The sequence below is a fragment of the Oryctolagus cuniculus genome, chromosome 2, assembly GCF_051225735.1.
Source record: "Oryctolagus cuniculus isolate XC-2025 breed Fujian yellow rabbit chromosome 2, ASM5122573v1, whole genome shotgun sequence".
Taxonomy (NCBI): domain Eukaryota; kingdom Metazoa; phylum Chordata; class Mammalia; order Lagomorpha; family Leporidae; genus Oryctolagus; species Oryctolagus cuniculus.
In genome coordinates, this window is record NC_142868.1 from 115617540 (window position 1) to 115640515 (window position 22976).

Sequence of the window (22976 nt, forward strand, 5' to 3'; positions counted from 1 at the left end):
GATTAGACTGTCACTGGTAGAGATTTGGACTGTAAAGCCACAGATTGATGGCACTCTCACAGAAACCACAGTCCTTGACCCTGACCACTAATTCTAGAGGAGACTTCCACTAAAAGCTGTTATAATCTAATCTACTTATTGATGGACTGAGTTACTTAGAAAGACTTGAGATGGGATGAGCATGAGAATTTGGGGTAGCACGTCTCAGAGCAGCTCACGCTGTTGGTGTGTTTCACTGTTGGGAAGGCGCAGAACTGATGGTGCTGCTGAGCACTTCCTGAGTGCCGGGCACTGTGCAAGCCCTGAGGGTGGAGGGCTGGCTACGGCCAGCTCCCTGCCCTTAACTGCTCAGACCGTGCAAGCAATTTCAGCCAGCTGGGAACTTGGAGAGTGGGAACCGTAGGGAAAATGTCACAGAAGAGCTTCTTGCCTGGAGACAGACGTACAAGATTGGGTGACTATAGGAGAAAAGCCAGCATCCCCAGTCGGGAGTCTGCTTGGAGATTGTGGGGAAGGCAGGTGGGTGAGTAGCCCCAGGGACAGGTCACCTAGCCTGGTAGGAGCCTGACGCGTCTGGCTGCCCTGCCCGGCTCCCTCGTCGCCCCAGGTTCACAGTGTTCAGTGTGTTTCCCCCTGGGCCACTTCAGCGGAAATGTGCTCTCTGTGTTTTTCTACACCGCTTCTCCCTTCAGCTTGTGCCATCCTAATTTGGAATAATTAAGCTAATTAACATGTCCAGCGCCCCGCATATTTATTTTTTATAGGAGCATTCAAAATATCTTTGGGCAACTTTGAAATATGTAATCCATTATTATTTACTGTAGTCGCCACTTATTCCTCCAGTCTGAGACTTTGAGCCCTTTGAACATCTCCATATTCCCATTTATCCCCTCCCCCCTTCCTCTGGAACTTGCCATTCTGCTCTCTGTTTCTGTGTCACCTCAAACCTGTTAGAAAGGCTATCATCAAAAAGGTGAAAGACCGCAATGTAAAAAAATCAAAACTTCCTTATGCTCCATAAAATATGCAGTATATAAATTAGTACTTGTCAATTAAAGTAATTTTTTAAGAAGGCAAAAGCTAAGTTGTTTGTTTGTTTGTTTGTTTTTGACAGGCAGAGTGGACAGTGAGAGAGACAGAGAGAAAGGTCTTAATTTTTCCGTTGGTTCACCCTCCAATGGCCGCTGCGGCCAGCACACCGCGCTGATCCGATGGCAGGAACTAGGTGCTTCTCCTGGTCTCCCATGGGGTGCAGGGCCCAAGCACTTGGGCCATCCTCCACTGCACTCCCGGGCCACAGCAGAGCTGGCCTGGAAGAGGGGCAACCGGGACAGAATCCGGCATCCCGACCGGGACTAGAACCCGGTGTGCCGGCGCCGCAGGCGGAGGATTAGCTTAGTGAGCCACGACGCCGGCCAAAAGCTAAGTATTGACAGCGATGTGGAGGAAAGGAATTTCTGAATTCTGGATTCCCATGCCCAGTGCCCCTTGGTCTCTGTGTAGTGAGGACAACATGATAGCATGAACAGGTGTTTGTGCTCAGGAAGCTGAGCTCCCTGGTAGGCCAAGGCCAGAGCACACTGAAGAACTGGGGCCAAGGCTAGAAAGACAAATGGGTCCAGATTGTGAAGGAATGTGAACTTTATCTCATAGAAAATGAAAAACAGAATAAAGTTGTTAAGCTTTTCAATTGCTTCGGAAGGAAATCAGTGTTCTTGCCAATGGAGAAGATAGAGGAATAGGAAGGGATAACAGGAAGTGAGGGCCATTGCAGTAGGCCAAGCAACAGATGAAGTCTTGCGCTAAGGAAGAGCGGTGGGGGTGAGAAAAGAATTAGCAGTTTGACAGGTAGCGTCCATTCTACTGATGGATTGCCAGTGGGAGTGTACTGTTTAGATGATTTCTTCCAGGTGACCCAGAATTCCCAAATCCTACTCTGAAAGACAGAAACTGTTCCTCTGGGATTCCTAGGGGATATACACTTGTAGTGGTCATGAATGAGGTGCTCCGTTACTACCAGTAGTGGCCAAGGCAAGTGTCTAACAAACCTGGACAGAGCTTACGACCTGAGCCTGGATTCTCTCATTGACCCTGTGTCACAGTCACCTGGAGTGCTGGAGGGCTGCTGTGCCCACCTCCAGAGTGTCCTGTCCTGGAGATTTGGAATGGGGCCATATAGAACTTGCATCTGTAACAAGTTCCCAAGTGATGCTGTCTCTGGGTTTCAGAAATATGCATTTAGAACCATTGACTTACCAAGGCAGCATTTCTCTGTCAAGCCCAGTCCTTCTACAAGAAACCAGCCCACCGAGGAAGGAGAGAGACGCTTAGAAACGAACATGCCCTGAGAGCCAGCTTGTTGCCTTATTCTACCAAGTGGCAAGACACGGGCAGAGCCCCACTCCCTGAGCACAGCTTTGTGGGGAAGTGACTTCGTGCAGATAGATGCGGGCTCACTGTCAGTCTACTCAGTCAGCTTTTCTGATTGTTCTCTTGGAAAAGCAAGCAGTCTCCTCTCCCTTCAACAGCTGAACCTGGGAATGGAAGCAGCAGAAGAAATCACACCTGCCACTCCTGTGCCAGGGTGACTGGAAGCAGAGTAGCCAGTTCTCAAACCAGGCACTCCCTACGGGATCCCAAGTGGCAGCTTAACCACTCTGCCACATGCCCGCCCCAGCAATATTTTTTTTTTTCAAAAGGGCTCACATATTTATTACTGAACCAGCCCACTGGTCACAGCCCTAATCAAACATGTCCAGCTGTCCAGATGATGGTGACATCTTCAGCTTGATGTGGTAATAGTGACATTGAGACAGAAGAAATGAGCACGCCATTCAAGTGCAATTCCTTATAGACTCAGCTTGGTTCTTCTCCAGTGTCTCCTCTTGGAGTTATACCTGATTTTATTACCAGTTTTCATCCGAATCCATTGTGGAATGGGCGGTTTTGTTTTTGTTTTTTGGCCAGGAACCTCTTGATTCTGAAGGTCTTGTGAGAAGACATGGCGAGGAAGAATCAGGGACACCCACCACAATGGTGGAGGAAAGGAGAAAGCCCAGCAATATATTTTTAGTGCTCCCTAGGTTATGCCAAAGTGTGTCTGGCTAAGAACCACTAGTATACACCAAAAATTGAAAAGATGGTTTTAGGATATTGACCTTGCTGATATGGACAACTTGGTTTTGATTGCTTATGTTCATTTACTTGAAGTGAGTCCCTGGGGAGAACAGGAAGGGGCAAGAGCTGTCCAAGGGTGGGTCACTAGGGAGAGAGCATCAGCAAAGATGAAGCCAGCAGTCCTGTCATCGGGAGACAGTGAGGTTGGCGCCCTGCAGGGCAGGGACGGGCACTTGGTGCAGTGTCCAGGAGAAGAAAGGTCATGTACAACGTGAAGGTGAAGGGGTCATGGGTAACCATTTCAGAATGACACTTGTTACGGTGCTGCAGACAGAAGTCCACGTGCAGCATAGTAAGAAGTTGATAAAAGATGAGAATTCAGAGGTAAAAAGGATAAACTGCACTTTCATGGGATAAACTTGGTTTCTCTACGTTTTCAACTAAATTGTTGGTTTAACTGTTTTGTTGTTGTTGTTGTTTGTCTATCCATAACTTCAAAATTTAATTTTAGTTTAAAATTTTCATTTCCAGCCTTTCTTATTTATTGTGGAAGTTTCAGTTCATTGTAAGTACAGGTGATTGATGCAGATTTACTGCCTCTCACCCCGAGAGTCTGAACAAGAGAAGATTCTGTAATTATAGATAAGCAGTCGATTGCCTGGATACGGCTCTTGGTCACGTGGGAAAGTACGGGGCCCTGTAAGCATGAGCTCTTGAACTGTGAGGATCTGAGAAATCACAGGGCCACCTCTGACATCCCCTTCCCTTCTGCCATGCAGTGTGTTGTGTGGGGGAGGGGGTGTGTGTGTCCACTGGCCCGTCAGGATAGGGCAAGGGCTATTATAATTAAAGCCACTAGCCAGTCTTCTAGAACAAAGACCCTAATTTTAAAATTTGTGTTTATTTATTTGAAAGACAGAGCTCTTCCATTTGCTGGCTCACTCCAGTGCCCACAACACTGGGCTGGGCCACACGAAACCCAGGGGCCCAGAACGCAATCCAGGTCTCCCACGTGGGTGGCAGGGGCCCAAGCACTTGAGCCATCACCTGCTGCCTCCCGGGGTGCACATTGGCGGGAAGCTGGAGAGAAAGCAGAGAAACAGGAACACAGGCCCTCTGATACGGATGCGGACATCCAAGCAGCATCTTGCCTGCTGCACAGAATGCCTGCCACAGACCCCTAATTTTAGAGATCTAATTTCTCAGCTCTGATTCCAAATCTAGCACCTTCTGAAATCCGTGTAGTGAAATGATGAAATGACACTCCTGGAAACTGGTCAGTCAGAGCTTCGCGGGTTTTTTGGTTGTTGTTTTTTTCTGGATCAGGCTCAGCAAACATTTTCTGTAAGGGGCCGGGTGATAAATGTTTGTTCCTTTGTGAGCCACAGACTGACTGTCACATACTCCTGTTTTTTCAACTAGTTAAAAATGTAAAAACCCTTCTTGGCTCACAAGACATATAAAGCAGGCTGCAGACCACAGGTTTGGCCCAGGGGCCATAGTTTGCCAACCACAGTTTTAGATGTCAAAAGTTTGCATCTCTGGCACCCATTGAGAGTGGCATTCTTTTGGATAAAGCATGAAACGTCAGGGCTTAAGTTGCATTACATCTCTCTCATCAAAAGGATGTATTTAAAATGACAGTACCCACAGAAAGGATTAAGATGCAGTTTGTGTGGTTTCTGCCTCTTTAACCTACTTGCCTCTTCAGATGGCTTTGCAGGCACCATTTGGGGGGCCGAAAGCTGGGATTTCTTTGCCTCTGTCCAGGCCCTTAGACTGTAAGCTCCGTACTGCTGTGTTGCTAGCACACAGAACACCACCTGGGAGTCACGTTGTGAGCTGGTTCTCATTTGTCTTGGTAGCATCCAGATCTTTTGAAATAATGGCCTTTTTGTAGCTCCGCTTTACCTGTCCATATGCAGAGTGGCATCACATAGTATTCACCTGCCAGCCACTGTGCTGAGCCCTGTCAAGTCCTGTCTTCCCAACCCACAGATGAAAAGCCAAGTCCATGCAGCTCGGTAAGGGAGAGCCAGGATTCGGGCCCGGCCATTGTGGTTCCGCTGCTGAGGCCCCTGGCAGCCCAGGAGGGGAACAAGGGTGGCTCAGTGTGTGTGTGTCCCCATCAGGCTCCCATCTCCAACACAAGTCAGAGGATCTCTGCTTTTCACTTCAATGGCTTTTAAAAGCTCCACCATCCTCTGGAGAGTAAAGTGTTCTCAGATTGGTCAAACCATGTTCATTGAACTGTACGCTTAAAGTTGATGCATTCTTTGGTGCATAAACTGTGCCTCAATAAAGTTGATAAAATTCTCATCACAAAGTATGATTTGGAAAGCTTTAATTAGAGGAGAACTGCGCACAGAGGAAGAGAAGAACCCTTTCTGGATCAGAAGGATCCACCTCGTCCAATAAATACGTATATAACTGCTTTGTTTTCTCGGCTGTTTACAAATCAGTGCTTCTCTGACGTTGATTCTCCTCCCCAGGGAAAAGCAGATCTCTGCAGCGCAAGGTAAAGCCACCTAAGAAGCAGGAGGACAAGGAGAAGAAGGGCAAGGGGAGGCCCCAGGAGGAAGAGCTGAAGGACTCGCTGGCCGACGATGACAGCTCCTCCACCACCACAGAGACCTCCAACCCCGACACAGAGCCGCTCCTCAAGGAGGTACGGTCCTGCGGCTCTGGGCTCTCGGTCCGAGTGCACAGCCGCTGTGTTCTGTTCCGCGGGCATGCAGGAAGGGCCGCACCCCTGCAGAGACAGGCCCCGCGGCGAGCAGTGGCCGCGCTGCCCCTGGGGACCGCTGCGGAGCGCGTTAATACAGTAAAGTAGTTAGAACGTGGGCCCACTGCTGCTAAGGACTGTCTGGAATGGCAGCCGCTCTGCCTCAGGATGTCTGTTTCAGATTTGAATCACTGGGCGAGGATGAGGAGGAACGATACCATTTAATCATGCTAGGTTCGTCCTGTCACGCAGGGCTTTGGTGACTGCTCACTCCCTGTCCTGGAGAGAGTGTGTGGCCCAGGGCAGGACTCCTGTCTGTAGTGGTGACCAGGAATCCAGAGCCCCGCGTGCCCCAGGACACAGCAGCACCTGGAGAAAGCTGCCCTACCCCTCTGAGGCCCAGCTCACAGGGAGCCGTGAGCATCAGCAGTGATACTGCAAAGTGCCTGGTGCATGGCGGGCGTGAGAGCTGGGGGTGAGGCTCTGCTGCGTGTACAAGAGCGTGAGTTATAAATGGAGTGCAGGAGACACGGTGGCATTCTCCTTCACCACCTGTCTTTTCAGATAACTGTATTTCAAATTATTTTTTATTTATTTGACAGGTAGAGTAATAGACAGTGAGAGAGAGAAAGGTCTTCCTTCCGTTGGTTCACTCTCCAAATGGCCGCTATAGCCGGCGCTGCACTGATCCAAAGCCAGGAGCCAGGTGCTTCTTCCTGGTCTCCCACACGGGTACAGGGGCCCAAGCGCTTGGGCCATCCTCCACTGCCTTCCCGGGCCACAGCAGAGAGCTGGACTGGAAGAGGAGCAACCGGGACTAGAACCCAGAGCCCATATGGGATGCCGGCGCCGCAGGCAGAGGATTAACCTAGTGAGCCACAGTGCCGGCCCCTGTATTTCAAATGTTAAATGATCCTGATGTAGCCTTTAATGTTGGAGACCAGAATTTCACTTTTAGTCTGGTGACCCAAAGAACAATTTCTTAAAGATATTCAACATTATCTACAGACATTACTTTTTAAATAAAATCCGTGTGTGAGTTACTTTTCACGTCAGCCACCCCCACCCCCTGGCAGTTGGCCTGGCACTGGGCCTCCTGTGGTTCACTTGGGAACTAGGGCTGCAGTCCCGGCTCTGTTTGAGCAGATCACCCTGGAGAAGCAGAACGCCCGCTGCTCATCGTCGAGGGGCGTCGAGGGGCGTCCCACGGCGCGAGCTCCGGGACCAAGCGTCAGGGAAGCCTTTTCAGCACAGACTTCCTTCGCAGCTGCACTTGGCGTCCCTTCCCACCTTCCTGCCCCTCCTCACTCCTCCCGGCCCCTCCGGCTGACCGCCCTGGCCAGTGCTCTCTGTGTGGCCCTTCCATCCTCCCGGCCTCTCTGCTTTGTCCCCTGCTGTTCCCCCTGTTTTCTTGCATGCTGTTCGCTGCCTCGCAGGCTCAGTTGAAAGCTCACCTTGGTGAGGCCTCTGAGCCCACTACCCCTCTCCCCTGGATCAGTTCCTATTCCTCCTGCTCCACACTCTTGCAAAGAGATCTCGTGTATTTGTCTTTGTGACAGCACTCACTTGCCCAGTTAGGTGCATTCCGTACCCACCCACCCCCACCCCCTGCCCGGCAACTAGATTGCAAACTCCACAGTTTAGTTTCTTTTTTTTTTTTTTAAGATTTACTTATTTGAAGGGGGGGGAGGGAGGTCTTCCACCTGCTGGTTCACTCCCCAGATGGCCACAGTGACTGGGCTGGGTCCTACCAAAGCCTGGAGCCTGGAACTCCATCTGGGTCTCCCATATGGGTGGCAGGGGCCCGAGCAGTTGGGCCATCTTCCACTGCTTTTTCCCAGGCATGTTAGCAGCAAGATGGATTGAAAGAGCAGCTGGGATTCAAACCCATGCTCCAATACAGGATGCTGGTGTTGCAGGCAGCAGCTTAACCTGCTGCACCACAGTTCCAGCCCCTCATTTTCTCTTGTGTGTCTTTGCCAGCCCTGTTCTAGCAACAGGTAAGCACCTGAGTGCCAGGCCTTGTGCAGCGTGCTTGGGTGACAGCAGTAGAAAGGCTATGGCTTGTCCTCAAAGGACTCTTGGTCTACAGATCACCTGGTGGGCTAAGCATTGAGAAGATTCTTCATAAAAATTCTTAGTGGTCTCAAGAGGTGTATGATCTGGTGATTTACTCTAGATAATTCAATAGATGGACCTGACTTGCTCTATTAATAACAGCAAACTGTGAGGCTGCACAGCTGTTGGGTAGACAGGAATTCACCACGCGTGGAAGCCCTGACGCCCACGGCCACCCCCCTTGAAGAGTATGTCCTTCTCCTCTCTCTCTCTACTTCCATCAGCACCAGTGCTTCCCAGACTGTGAGTGGAGAAGAACCAGGTTGGTCTTGTGCATAGCCCACAGGCAGCTGCCCGGGCAGGTTGAGCCACTCCTGAGTGAATATATACCCTGTTCAGCAGAGGCCCCCTGACACCATACTCAGTGCCACCACACTGTCGGCTCACCCTCAGGTTCTGTACTAACCTAGTGCTGGACTAGCAGCAGCAGCTAAACAGCAGCACAGCTGTAAGATGCTGTTTGGGCATGGCTGGCAGTGAGCCAGGCAAGACCGCTCCTCTGGGCTCCAGCGACTATTTCTATACCCAAGGCTGATCCTTAAGTGTCATGTGTTCTCCCTCCTGCTGGGCTTCACAGTCCTTGGGAGAGCAGCCAGGGCCCTCGTGGTAATTCCACTGCCTGGCACCCAGCGAGTGATCAATAAATGTTGAAAAAGTGAATGAATAACTAAGCCCCACCTCCTGAGATTTGTTGTAGAATTGGGCCCAATGGGGGAAGTGTTTAACTTAGAAAAGTTCAGCGAAGCAAGATTTTACTTCCTCAGTGCTTAAGAAGCTACGAGTTGTTAAGATTTGTTTATTTGAATGTCAGAGTTACAGAGAGAGAGATCTTCCATCTGCTGGGTCACTCCCCAGATGGCCACAATAGCTGGGGCTGGGGCTGGGCCAGGCTGAAGCTGGGAGACAGGGGTCCAAACACTTGGGCCATCTTCCGCTGCTTTTCCCAGACCGTTATTAGGGAGCTGGAACAGAAGGCGAGCAGCCAGAACTCGAACTGGTGCACATAAAGGGGCTGGCATCACAGACAGCGTCTTCACCTGCTATGCCACAGCACCGGCCCCTCAGAAGCTACCAGTTTGCTGCTGCCACGGCTCCACGGTCAGCATATGGGTGTAAATTGAAATGACATTCTTTATAACTGATTATAAACATAATCATAATAACTTGAGGGCAGCTAAAAAATTAAAAGAGCCATAGTAAAGGTAAAATTGAAGAAAGGAGTTTGTGGTTTTCGCACGTTAAGGTGAATATATTTGTTAAGTTGTGTGCATCTTCAAATGAGACCAATTTCAGCCATTTTTGTTATTCCTTCTCAGTAATTAAGTGTATGTTTTTTACAGGATACAGAAAAGCAAAAGGGAAAACAAGCCATGCCTGAAAAACATGAAAGCGAAATGTCTCAAGTGAAGCAAAAAAGCAAAAAGCTCTTAAATGTTAAGAAAGAAATCCCAACAGATGTGAAACCCAGGTGAGAAAAATAAATGGGTGTAGAGAATTAATATATCAGAGAAGTTACAGTGAAATATCCAGGTAATATGTTCATTCGCTTTGTTGATTGGTTGGTTTTTAGGGAGGCTTCATACCAAAAACCAGGTCTGTATCTTGTTTCTCGTAGTTTTTACCTGATGGCTAACATTCTGTCGGTGGCTGGGGGCAGCCATTGTGTTCTGGTGTCAGACAGGTGGAGGGCAGACTTAATGCCTTATGAAAATTTTGGTTGATGATTTGTTCCAAAGCTATCTCCCTTCTACACAAAGGTGACCCTGATGGTGCAGCCACAGGAGTGAGCATAGCTTTTCTCAGAGGTCTGAGTGTGTTGAGTCACTAATTCAGAGCTACAGCTGGGATCCAGAGTTCTGTGCCAGAAAACTTGGAAGAGTGTATTCTTAAAAAAAAAAAAAGTTCAAGCTGGCGCCGTGGCTCAATAGGCTAATCCTCCACCTTGCGGCGCCGGCACACCGGGTTCTAGTCCCGGTTGGGGCGCCGGATTCTGTCCCGGTTGCCCCTCTTCCAGGCCAGCTCTCTGCTATGGCCAGGGAGTGCAGTGGAGGATGGCCCAGGTGCTTGGGCCCTGCACCCCATGGGAGACCAGGAAAAGCACCTGGCTCCTGGTTCCTGCCAGGATCAGCGCGGTGCGCCGGCTGCAGCGGCGGCCATTGGAGGGTGAACCAGCGGCAAAGGAAGACCTTTCTCTCTCTGTCTCTCTCTCTCACTGTCCACTCTGCCTGTCAAAAAAAAAAAAAAAAAAAAAAAAAAAGTTCAACAGAGGTGTCACCAGTCAATTATACCATGAAATAACTCCAGCTGAGACCCCATGTGTTGCTGTGGATTCGTTTCTGGGAGGAGGAGCGTGGTGGGGGCAAGAGGTGCGGAGTCACCACACAGACCCCGGCAGTCCGTGAAAGCAGGCCTGAGGCAAGCAGCCCACAGACTCGTTTATTTCAGTTGCTACAGCAGCTTATATAGCCAAGGCAGCCAATCCAGTCAAGGGGCGGTCTATGCCCTGTTGCCAGGCAGTTTCTGAAGCCATCCAGTCACAGCCTGTTGCCAGGCAGACTCCGCTGTCGTGTGGTTTCTGAAACCATCCAATCACAGCCTGTTGCCAGGCAGACTCTGTTTCCAGAGGCCATCTTGGCATGGCCTTCTCATTCCACCACACCTATGGGACAGGATTCAGGTGAACCCGGCAAGGAAAGCTTGCTGTTGAATGCTTCCCCCCAGGAAATGTGTAGATCAAAGTACTGGATTAGGGACTAAGATTACTCCATATTTGCATTAAACCTTGCGTGAGCACCACTGGTGGGGCCCAGTGGGGCACTCCCTGGTTAAGTTCGTCATGTAAGATGGTCACCAGCATGGAAGCCGGTGCTTGCCTCCTTGTGGATCATGGTAAGTGGAGTGTGATCCCCGCAGTCAAAGGAGTTAGGTATAAATGAAAATGGAAGGCATAGATTGGTTGTCATCATTCACTTTGGCCCTAGAATTGTGGCAAGTCTCAGATCTGCAAATAATTCTTCAGCTTTGCAAAAACCCAGCTTACATTCAATTCCCATGTTATTAACTCAGATTAACTCAGGGCCAATCCTGTTCTCTAGAATCAAAAGCTAATAAAAAAGTGACCACTGTAGTAAAACTTAACCCTGTCCCTGAACTTAAACAATAACACATGGCAGTGAGTAGTAATAATGAGTATTTGAGCCTAAAGTTTACTCTTTTGTGAAAACTGTTAGTTTGAGTGACCCAGTCCTACCATGGGTTGAGAACAGGTCAGCCCAGTTAGAAGGCCTGTCAAGTAGAGCAGGATGAGAAGTTAACCATTTGAGGCAAGAGAGCAGTCACCCCTCTTCCAGAGGGGAGGGGCGGCTGGCACACTGGATCTCTCTTGAGGTATCAACCTGAGGCACAAAGTGGTGCTAGGTCCTGGCACCTAGAACAGGAATGATGCAAGTCTGGTGGCTAGGGACGGTTTTTCTAGGCCTTTTTAGGTTTAAATGATTTGGTGATTAGATACTTCAAGTCTCCAGGTTTATGAAAAACTGGTTTTTACATATACAGACATCTTGTGTGAGACCAGACAGTCTTGCAGAAGTTCTTAGGATCATAAACTTAAGAATTATCCTACAGATACCATTCCATGGGTGATTGTTAAGAGGTTGGCCCTGTATATTAGCTGTGAACCTGAAACAAAATACTCTGCAGTGGCAGAAGTCTGTGAAACCGTTTCTCTGAGCTGTAGCACCATAGCAGTGCCCTGCAGGACTGCAGGAGGTCGTATTCCAGCTCAGAGAGCTCAGGGACACAGGAGGTGTATGCAGCCCTGGGAGGACCCAGGGCCTCACTGGCGTGCAGCACCAGCTCCACGCTGACGCTTGTCTTTCTGTTTATGAGCAGTTTTCATGTTTACCTAACTTAAATGCAGTAATCCAAAGTAAGCAAAGCAGGTTTAGTATAAAGAAGAGATGTATCCCTTCTGATGATCCGCTTGAGTAGCGTGCTCAGCTCAGGGCCCAGGGCTGTGGACTTGCACTCAGCAGCCTGGACTTCAGCCCGGGAGAGCCTCACCCTGCTCTCTGCTCTCCACCTCCCCACCTCCCCTCCTCCCCGGACGGGCGTGCACTGGGTGTGACGTGGGTAAAAATGAAACCTGGTATCTGAACCATCCTCTGTTTTTCTCTTTTAGAAACAATCACTTCAGTTACACTAGCTCATACCTACTGTAGATAAGAAGTCTTAAAGGAGTGTTCTTGATATGAGATCATCGGGTGTAATTTAGGAATGGATGACTCAGCAAAAATAAAATAGTTGTCTGGCACCTTTTTTCTTAAAACCAATTAATTTTTTTACTGTGGCACAGAGTTAAACTTTGTATAAATAAATAACCCCCATACTTATAAATGACTTGCTTAAAAATAACCCACAGTCGGCCGGCACCGTGGCTCAGTAGGCTAATCCTCCGCCTGTGGCGCCGGCACACCGGGTTCTAGTCCCAGTCAGGGCGCCGGATTCTGTCCCAGTTGCCCCTCTTCCAGGCCAGCTCTCTGCTGTGGCCAGGGAGTGCAGTGGAGGATGGCCCAGGTGCTTGGGCCCTGCACCCCATGGGAGACCAGGAGAAGCACCTGGCTCCTGGGTTTGGATCAGCACGATGTGCCAGCTGCAGCGCGCTGGCCTTGGCGGCCATTGGAGGGTGAACCAACAGTAAAGGAAGACCTTTCTTTCTGTCTCTCTCTCACTGTCCACTCTGCCTGTCAAAAAAAAATAAAATAACCCACAGTCTCCACTAGGGGCTGGATGTCTGTGTCATGGGAACCTTGTGGGTTTTTAAGTAACCCTGTCAGTCAGAAGTAGAAGGACAGAAGATTTTATAGTATGGTGGCATGAATAGTCTGGCCTGTGGCCAGTGAGTTTTTTATAGTACAGTGGCATGAATAGTCTGGCCTGTGGCCAGTGAGTTTTTCTCAGTTCAGTTTGTTATCGTATCTGGAATTCTCTACGTTGGGGCTAAACGAGATCCTTTGGGGCTTTGCTTAGCTCTTTTACTTATTCCAGATATGAAACCTACTTACTATGGAGAATTTGTGAACTACAGAAAAACAAAAGAGTGAAAAGAGTATATCCTTTGACCTTACCACATCTAAAATGTCTATAAATAACATCTTCAGAATGTGTGTTTACGAGCTTCACGTTACATGTCACCTGTTCCTGTTGGGGGAGGGGAGGGGAGCGGAGCGGAACTATTGTGGTGCTATTGGGTCTGGAAAACTTTGAACCGTTCTGATCTTTGAGAGGAGTGCGGTCGTCTCTGACCCAGATCCCAGCAGAAACTGGCTGCGTCCTAGGATGAACTTGCAGCGGTGATGGAAGGAAGGTGATGTGGCACAGAAAGAAATGGGATGGGGCTGGGAGTGCGCTGAGAGGGGGCGGTGCCCGAGCACAGCTGGTTGACAGCTGCGTGAACTCTGCAGGTTGGCCGTGACCCACGAGTCCAGCTGTCACCAGGAGCTCGCTGCAGACTGCTGTTGAGTTCTCTAAGTGGTGCCCTGCAGGGCCACTGGGCTTTCTCAGCTGTGCCTCGTCCTGCCCTCAAAAATGTCCCTCTTGGACCACATTAGCTTAGCTCACTCCTTCCCACGCTCGACACACGATCAGGGCATTACACCAAGTGGCTTCATAAAGAACGCCCCTGCAGCCCGTGTCGTCGCGGTGCCGCCTTGTCTGGGCCAGCTCCCCCGGTCAGTCCCCGAGTGCTGACTTCTCCTCGGCTGGTTGTCTCCCAGCAGCGTCTTCCGTCCAGGCTGCGGAGACGTAAAATAGCCCATCAGCCTCTCATTTTGCCTTGGCTGACAGGATGTTCAGAGTCAGTTAACAGTCTATTTAAACATGTTTATCATCAAAAACAACGTACACTTTTCAGTCGTTTAGGATATTTGCATTTTTGGCCGAGGATTCACCCTAAATTCAGGAAGAGAACCTTTATCTCGGCCCCACCTAGCCCCTCGACACACAGCACAGTCCTGCTCTGCAGGGGGCTCCGTGGGTTTCTCTAAGTAGCCCGACCACCAGCCTGTCTCATGTGGTAGTTTGAGAAAAATGTGTTTGGGGTTTTGGGTAGAAGCAGCTTTGGTGATGCACATCCCACACCTTTGAAAATCTGCATATTCGGGAGTTCCACCAGTAGTCTAGATGCTGGGGAGGCGCCCAGCAGCCGAACAGCCACGGACAGCAGGTTCGTGCTGAGAGCTTTGTCCGCCTTAGCAGGCGCAGCCGGGGGGCCTCAGTCCATTGTGGGCTCTCAGAGCAGCGCAGGGGAAATCTGCAAGGACTGTTCAGAGGCAGCCAGTCCTGAGTGAGGCTGTGGGTGGATCCCACCAGGGAGACCCTGTTAGCAAAGCCCACAGTTGGACTTGTGGAGTAATTACAGCCTTAATGACTTGTGCTGTCCTGGCCTTCAGGAAAAAAAGATACATTTGTGTTTCCCTCCCATGATTGTCTTTCAGTTCTTTAGAATTATCCTATACTCCCCCACTGGAAAGCAAACAACGTAGAAGTCTCCCCACCAAGATTCCTCTTCCAACTGCATTAACAAGTGGATCCAAATCACGAAATTCCCAGAAAACAAAAGGTATTGTCATTCTGGTCCTAAGATATTTCCGGCATTCGCTGTATTGATGTTCTGAGATCAGTGATTAACCAGTAGTTACTGGTCATAGGAGGGTAGGGCTGTGGTCTCGTCCTCATTAGAAGGGTCCGTGAAATGACCTGAAAGAAAGGAAGTGTCACCTAACAACTTCATTTCTGGTTTTTCTACAGGTACAAATAAGTTGGTGGATAACAGGCCACCTGCCCTAGCCAAATTCCTCCCAAATAGTCAAGAATTAGGAAACACCAGTAGCTCAGAGGGTGAGAAAGACTCGCCTCCACCTGAGTGGGATTCCGTGCCTGTGCACAAACCCGGCAGCTGTAAGTATGATGATCTGGAAACCACGGTGCTCCCCTCCCCCTGCCTGCCCCACTGCACAAAAACTCAGCCTATGTGGCCTGCTGGAGCCAACTCCTGTCAACCAGCAAGAGCCCACTGTTAAATGGTGTAGGCGGTGCTCAAACTGCTGTGGATTGAAATGAGCCAGGTGGGAGAGAAAGGTGCCAACAGCTCACAGCAGGACTTCTGCTCCCCAAGGAAGCCGGTATTCCTGCATGCCTCCACCAGTAGAGTGGAATGATCTGTTTGTTGTGGCCAGTCATCCAAAGGAATGTTGGGTTTATGAAACGCTGATCCAGCAGTCCTCACCTAACTAATCCCTCGAACGCTGCAATATAATCATTTTGGTGAAAATTCATCTGCTCTCAGCTCTGCCACATCTTTTACATAAACTGCCTACCTGAAGGTTCCCCTGGCTTTCTCCCCACCTCCTTGACACTATTTCTTAGATGTGGCCTGCAGTAGATCAAGCTGGCCAGCAGTCTGCTAAGACAGATGGCAGCAGAGACAAGAAATGGGGAGGGGCCTAGCAGCAGGAGCCTGGGGCCTGCAGAGGTCCCAGCCTCGGAACTGACCTGCCTGCACTCAGCACTGTGGCAGGGCAAGCCCACCGCTGGCCTGTCCCTGTGTCTCCCCCATTTTCCCTTAGTGCAGTCAGGGAGGTTGAAATGAAAAGTGGGTGACTGGAGGAGCACTGGGGCCGCTGAATGAGGGCAGAGCAGCTGGACGGGTCGGGGAGGGCCTCCAGACATGGCTCCGTCCTGCATTGGCCTGGGCATGTATGTCCTAGACCGAGAGCTCTCTGCCCTTGTCCTGGTGAGATGTGGTCCCCAGTCCTTGTTGGTTCCAGGAGTCTTCAGCAAGTCTGTGAGTGGTCTGTGCGTCCAGGGAGAACGCTGTGGTTTCTCAGGTCCCCTCTGAGGTTTCAGCTGGACATTGGTCCTTGGCAGGCCTTGGTGATTTGGGCAGTTCCCTGTTAAACAGATGCCACGCCCACTAAGGAAACTGGCGCTGTGGCAGCCAGGTCGCAGGGCTGCCCAAGGCCCAGAGAAGTAACCTAAGTTCTGGTGACGTAAGGACGAAGGCACATGGAGTCACGCCCAGAGAGGAGAGGGTGTCAGCTGGGCACGGCAGCCGGCTGGCAGTGTCGTGAGGCCACATGTTAGTGTCACTCCTTTGGGGTAGAGGACAAAGGGCTGCAGGATCCAACCCGTGGGCTTTTGTTCCGCACCAGAATCAGGAGAGAAGAGTGTGGCAGACAGCCGGCATGCAGCTGGAGAAGGTGCTGTGTGTGGAGCCCAAAGCCGTGGGCTCTGGTTCCTGCCCAGCTCCTCTCTGGAGACAGCTGTGCCCCCACACGCACAGAGCCTCAGGGCAGAGCTCCTGCACAGCACCACGGCCCGATGGGGCTTCAGGGCCAGCGCTCGGTCCGAGGCCCCCTCTGCGCAACCCTTTTTTTGTTTTTCTGCCCAAGGATGCCTCACACCGGCCCTGAGCCTCTCTGCCTTAACCCCTTGCCTTGCTAGAAAGGTCTAAGCAGGGCTCGGCCCTCCACAGTGGGTCTTCGAAAAGTTCATGGAGAACGCGTATTATGAGAAAACTATGCATGAGTTTCAAAGTATTTTTGCGTCAAGATAAATTTGTCATTTAATTCCATTTCCACAAAGCTTGTGAAGCCCCCGGGTGTGTGATACAGTGAGAGGAAACCAGGAAGAGCCAGTCACATGCATGTCTCTTGTACCTCTTCCCCTCTCCGCCCTCGGGAGGTTATCTTGCTTGGCCTTTTGCTCCTCGGCCACTCTGGGAGCAGTCTTGGCTCCTGCCGTGCTCTGGTCAAGCCCGGCTGGAGCAGGAATTCCAGGGTGGGCGCCTGCGCCTCGTGAGAGCCTGAGGAGTCCTCCGGGAATACGTTAAAGCAGAAAGTGCAAAGGAGAGCCTCACTGACTTGAGCCACCGAGCCCTGCGGTTGCACTAGACCCTGTGCCTCCCCTCGTCCTGTCCGTCCCTTGGCAGCGCCATGCTGTGAAGTCTTTCTCTCAGCGCTCCCTGTTTCATTCCGTCAGCGTTGGTCAGGTGCTTCTGTAGCAGTGGCCCCTGTGAAACCCCACGTTAGCAGGGAGCTGGCCCAGGGACGCGGCACACACAAGGCAGAGCCTGGTCTGTTCGTTAGGAGCAGGTCACTTCTGGGGTTGGCGGGGGTGTCGGAGGCGCCCTGCTGGAGGATGCTGGGGGAGCGTCTGGATGGTAGCCCGGAGCAGTGCTGTAACTAGAGTATTGACAGAGCCAAGGAGTGGGCATCCAGTGCAGGTCCTGAGCCCTGGAGGTTCGGGGAGGAGCAGCTGGTGCTGGAGAGCATGACCAGGCAAGTCGAGTTGGCACACGGGGCGGTGCAGCATGGGAGGGGAGGGAATGAGAGAAGGCAGGCGGAGAGTGCTCGCTGTACCCGGGCTGCAGGGGCCGAGCTGGGAAGAGCTGTGCTGGCTGGAGGAACACGCCCTGGGAAAGCCAGGAGCCCACAGGTGCCACAGCCCCCTCCCGAGTTGCCCTCGTTCCACAGTGGTGCACCGAGCTCACACAGCAGAACGTGTTGTGCTGTATACGTATTTCCGCCTAGCAGCTACAGAATAGCGTGATAATGAATTTTTTTCTATTTTAAATGTTTTAAATAGCTGTGTAGGACACAGGTCTGTCCTAGGAGTTCACATCCTTGCAGGACAGGGACCAGACGCCCAGAGAGAGAGGGTGTCCTTGTCCTTCCCGAACCTGCACTCAGCTGTAGACAGAGCCAGGGGCTTCGGCTGTGCATACTGGAGGACGCAGAAAAGCCTCGCTCGGGGCCCAGGGTGGAGAAGGCTGAAGCACCCAGCAGCACCCTCCCGAGCACTAGGCACAGGGTGCAGCTCACCCCTGAAAGCCCCGAGCACGGAGAAGCTGCTTCCCTCCGTCCTCCGAACCTTTCGGGAGAACACTCGCAAGCACCGTTCTCTCCCTGTGGAGGGACTTCAGTTCTGCAAATGTCTCCGCTCGTCAGAACCTGATTTTGAAGAGCACATTCCAGAATGTCCTCATTAATGACGCCCTTCGGTTTTCATTTGCAGCTACTGATAGTCTTTATAAACTTTCTCTGCAAACCCTCAACGCAGACATTTTCTTAAAACAACGCCAGACCTCACCCACACCTGCCTCTCCGTCTCCGCCAGCTGCTCCCTGCCCGTTCGCGTCCCGGGGCAGCTACAGCAGCATCGTCAACAGCAGCTCCAGCAGGTAGGCTTAGGGCCGGGCCTCCTCTCCATGGCAGCACACAGACTGCCACTGTTCTGCGGCCACTTGGCCCCCGTACGTGGGCAGCTGTCCCTTCCCACCACCGAGTTTGTCCTCAGTCCCAGCAGTGCCCCAGGTCCCACTCTAATCATTCATTCTTCTCACCTGTAGACTGAGATGTGTCACCTGACCCATCAGAACTAGGTTCCCATTCAAGAGTGAGTGCACGCACTGAGCATTAAGATCTAAGGCGATGGCTATGAGTCGGGCAGATGGGTCAGGTGACACTTTGGCTGTAGCTAGGAGAGCAGGATCTGGAACAGGTGCCGTGCAGGTGCAGCCAGCGCAATGGCGTCCTCACCATCCCTGCATGGGGCAGGTTCTCCCATAGTTGTCCCAAGAGGCAGTAACCAGCGCCGGGGACGGCCGCCTTGGGCTTCTGGGTTCTGACTGCGTGTTCCCTGGCCCTGGTCTCTCGTCATGACATCCTTTCCTCATAAATCCCGTACCTTCTCTTAGAACGCGGGGCACGCTCCTTGCGGCTGGCTGCGCTCTGCGATGCCCTGAGCAGTCACCAAACCTGCTGGGTGGGCCGGCGCCGCGGCTCACTAGGCTAATCCTCTGCCTGCGGCGTCGGCACACCGGGTTCTAGTCCCAGTCAGGGCGCCGGATTCTGTCCTGGTTGCCCCTCTTCCAGGCCAGCTCTCTGCTGTGGCCAGGGAGTGCAGTGGAGGATGGCCCAAGTGCTTGGGCCCTGCACCCTATGGGAGACCAGGAGAAGCACCTGGCTCCTGCCATCGGATCAGCGCGGTGTGCTGGCCGCGGCGGCCATTGGAGGGTGAACTAACAGCAAAAGGAAGACCTTTCTCTCTGTCTCTCTCGCTCTCACTGTCCACTCTGCCTGTCAAAAAAAACAAACACACACCTGGGTGAAGCACACGCTAGGGCACTGCACCTGCCACGGGTCCCAGGAATGGCTTCAGCTGCCCGTCCTGGAGGGTACAGAAACCCTTCCCGACCTAAGGTGGGAGAAGGGAGGCTGCAGGGCTCAGTCCTGGGGGCCCGAGCAACAAGGAGTAAGTAAGTTCTCGCTCTGCTTCTTCCTTCAAGTGACCCTAAAACAAAGCAGCCAAACGGAAGCAAGCACAAATTGACGAAAGCAGCCTCGCTTCCGGGGAAGAACGGCAACCCCACTTTCGCCGCCGTCACGGCGGGTTATGACAAGAGCCCCGGTGAGTGTGCTGCCGGGCCCGGGCTCCTGGGCGGCGGGCGGCAAGGAGGGGCCCTGCACTGATCCGAGTCCCTCGTTACAGGCGGGAACGGCTTCGCTAAAGTTTCTTCCAACAAGACAGATTTTTCCAGCAGCCTTGGCATCTCACACATTCCTGTTGACAGCGATGGCTCGGACAGGTAGGCGCGCAGACTTGCTCACTGCAGGTCAGCCCCTGGGGGCCGGCACCCTGCCGCCGAGTGTCGGAGCTCTCATTCTGTTAGCACGCTCCCAGGCAGGCAGGGCCGTGAGCTGCTCATTGGAGAAGCAGCCATGATAAACCTTTCAATGAAGCAGGGTCCTGGTTGCCTTCTGGGCAGGCCCGCGGCTTCGGGCCAGGCAGTGAGGAGCTCTCGACCTTGGACTTGACCCCAGTGGTAGAGCAGCTCATCCCCGGCTCTCCCTCTTGTCTCTGCTTTTACTGCCCCAGTCCCCCCAGCTGAAGCTGTGCCCAGAGACCTGTCCTCGCTAACCCGTGTGCATTTCTGTGTGTTGCCTCTTCCCCTTGCAACGTTTAGCTCGGGTTTGTGGAGCCCCGTCAGCAACCCAAGCAGCCCTGACTTCACACCCCTCAACTCATTCTCGGCCTTTGGAAATTCTTTTAATCTAACCGGTGGTGAGTGTTGAACACTAGACCTGTCACTGATAAGCCTGTGGACCGAGGCGGCGGCGGGGTGGTGCCCCAGCTGCAGATGCGGGAGACAGGCTGAGTCAGCAAAGCCGGGTCTCCTCTCGCCCTCCCAGATTCGGGGGCCCCCACCTAAGGAGGAGGGGCCCCTGGGAACCGTGGAACAGGCCTGCGCAGTGGGTTCATGTGCCCCAGACATGAGGGCTTCTGGCGAGGGTTCTGAGCTGAAAGGCGACTCCCGGGTGGGGCAGGGCGCCTGCTGTTTGCTCTGCAGTCGGAGGCAACGACAGGAGCTTGCCTAGCTGCGTAGAGCTGTGGTGTTGAAGCTGGGGGCTGTGTGGGTGAAGTGTTGAGATACAGCCTTGAGTTCAGGAACCCTCCTCCTCCCCAGCCTCCCCCCACTTGACAGGTGGCGTGGGCAGAGGAGGTGGGTGTGATGGCCTCCCGTGAGCAGCCGTGGGAGGTGTGCCCCGAGGGGTCCAGTCTTGGCAAAGCCCCACCCGGACTTAACAGGTGCTTCCTTGTTTCCAGAAGTTTTCAGCAAACTCGGCTTATCCCGGTCGTGCAATCAGGCCTCCCAGAGGAGCTGGAACGAGTTTAACAGTGGCCCTTCCTACCTTTGGGACTCTCCAGTGACAGACTCCAGCCCCTCCTGGCCAGCCAGTTCCGGTTCCCCAACCCACACAGCCACCGTGAGTACTCGGGCCCCCCACACCGCTGTCACTTGGATGGCGGTGGGAAGGGGCTGGCCCGCTGACTGCCTCTGCTTTGTCCTCCTGTTGTGCCAGAGCGGGCCCTCGGTGCGCCCCAGAGCTGTTAGGGCGCGCGCCTGAGCAGCGTGGTGGTATCTCTGAGGAGCCCCGGTGCCGGCTCGAGCTTTGCTAGCGTGCATGTTTGCTTCTTACCTTACACTTCCGCAAAGATCACGCTCCAGAGAATTCTTAATCAAGGCAGGTAACAGTGCTGGCTGGCGCTCAGTCTTGACAGAAAGAGATGATCCAGGCGCGTGCTTCCTGGCAGTCAGAGTCGGCACTGCAGGCCCTGCCTTGCAGCTCATGCACTCCGCCGCGAGCAAGCGGGAGGGCGGCCGGCCCTGCGCTCGAGTAGCAGAGCCATGTGCCCAGCCCGTCTGCGCTCCGCCGCTCACGCCGGCTGTTTGTGTTTTGTCGCAGTCCATCCTCGGCAGTGCCAGCAGCAGCTGGTGGTCCACCACTCCGTTCAGCAACTCCATCTGGTCCAGCACCCTCAACAGCGCCCTCCCCTTCACCACCCCAGCGAACACGCTGTCCAGTATCGGCCTCATGGGCGCCGAGAACGCGCCATCCGCCTCCAGCCCCGCAGACGACCTGGGACAGACCTACAACCCGTGGCGGATATGGAGCCCCGCGATCGGCAGGCGGAGCTCCGACCCCTGGTCTAATTCGCACTTCCCTCATGAGAATTGAGTGAGGCGCGTGCGCACGCGCAGTGGGCCCTCGGCGGGAGCGTGCTCTGCCCACTTGGAGACCTCCTTTCCAGGCTCTCTGCTCTAGCCCCTCCCCACCCCCCTCGTCCCCAGCAGGGCAGGCTCGCACCGCTGCTTCTCCGGTCTCGCAATTATGATTCTATGAGATTTGCTGTTGTGCTTTTAGAGAAGTCTGGACTCAGCCACACACTCACCTGATCCTTACCCGCTCCCAGGCCCCCCCCCACCTCCTCCTCGCGCTCCTCTGTCTGAACACAGATCTGACACGCAGCGGAGGAAGTAACTCGCGTTGATTCAGAAGTCCTGGCATGTGACCGTTTTATCAAATTACCAAATTCGGTTTTTAATAATTTCGCAATATTATGCACCAAGATCTAATTTTAAAAACGTATGAGGACTTTGTGCTGAAAATACAGAGTATTTTTTTAAAGTACGGCTGTCTTGGTTTAAAAGCAGACTACAGAAACGTAAGTCAACATAAGAACAGAGAATGAATGTAAAAACATTCGGTTGAGACCATACGCATTTTCTGTGCTGTTTGTACTTGAGGTATGTAACATTTGTATACCTGAGTTTATTTTAAAGATGAACTGAAATGCACATAGCCAAGTCTTGAGATACAAGATTGAATGTGTATTTCTTAAAAATACAACTTTGTGTTGTACTTTGAAATAAATGATGCTTTTTTCAAAAGCCTTGAATTGTCTTGCTTGGCTTTTTTACACACAAGAGGTGTCTTGTGGAGCTGACAGCTCAAGGCTGCGTGTGCCATCTCGTGGCTGGAGCCCCCTTAGTGAGGTGGAGCTGTTCATTCCCCAGGGATCACCGGGAGTCCTACACAAAGTCACCCGGAAGCCTGTTGGGGTTCACCCAGCGGTAGTGCTCCCTCTGCCACTATCCTGAACCAGAAGCCCTCCAAAAACCAGTTCCCAGCGTTTACTGAATACACGCTCTGAGCCAGGTGCCTGGCCACGGCCCAGGCTGGGTTGTCTCATTTTTCCTAGGTGATGAGTCGGTGCCCAGACACTCCAGGTCCTGCCACCCCCCGCCCCCATCACACAAACGTTGGTCTGAGGGATCCGTGTTAGGAGAGGAGGACACGGAGGGAGAGGTGGAGAAGCGGAGCCGCGCCAGGAAGTGGGCAGGGCTCAGGCGGGCTCTCCCTGGCAGCTGCACCACACGGGTGCCCAGGGTGACCCCTCGCAGTCTGGATCAGGGGAGGAGGGGGCGCCCTGGAGACGCGGCTGCTGCCCACTTCAGCCACGGTCGGGCTCAGTGGAAGACAGCCGTGGAAAGCTGAGGGACGGAGCCAGGCAGAGCTGCTGGCCGCACTGCCTGGACAGGAGGACCCGAGAGAGCCTGGAAGCCAACCAACCAAGTCTAGGAGGCACAAGGAGCGAGCTGACACACCTAAAA

General features: G+C 52.7%; 1 protein-coding gene and 1 pseudogene across 2 annotated transcripts in view; one reads left to right on the forward strand and one right to left on the reverse strand.

Annotated features, from left to right (window-relative positions):
• The window catches only part of TMEM131 (transmembrane protein 131), a 168604-nt gene extending 146351 nt beyond the window's left edge, over positions 1 to 22253 (forward strand). Inside the window, exons 32-41 of one of the 2 annotated variants that reach the window (XM_002710001.6) lie at positions 5610 to 5785; positions 9301 to 9428; positions 14455 to 14579; positions 14768 to 14917; positions 18035 to 18200; positions 19308 to 19429; positions 19511 to 19607; positions 19986 to 20083; positions 20627 to 20787; positions 21268 to 22253. In XM_002710001.6, the coding sequence (XP_002710047.3) occupies positions 5610 to 5785; positions 9301 to 9428; positions 14455 to 14579; positions 14768 to 14917; positions 18035 to 18200; positions 19308 to 19429; positions 19511 to 19607; positions 19986 to 20083; positions 20627 to 20787; positions 21268 to 21540 (1496 nt within the window). In that variant the 3' untranslated portion in view covers positions 21541 to 22253. The remainder of the gene's footprint in view (positions 1 to 5609; positions 5786 to 9300; positions 9429 to 14454; positions 14580 to 14767; positions 14918 to 18034; positions 18201 to 19307; positions 19430 to 19510; positions 19608 to 19985; positions 20084 to 20626; positions 20788 to 21267) is intronic. The other variant, XM_017339810.4, reaches the window with a different exon arrangement.
• On the reverse strand, positions 2683 to 3135 carry LOC108176062 (large ribosomal subunit protein eL39 pseudogene; annotated as a pseudogene).
• Positions 22254 to 22976: the final 723 nt, after the last annotated feature.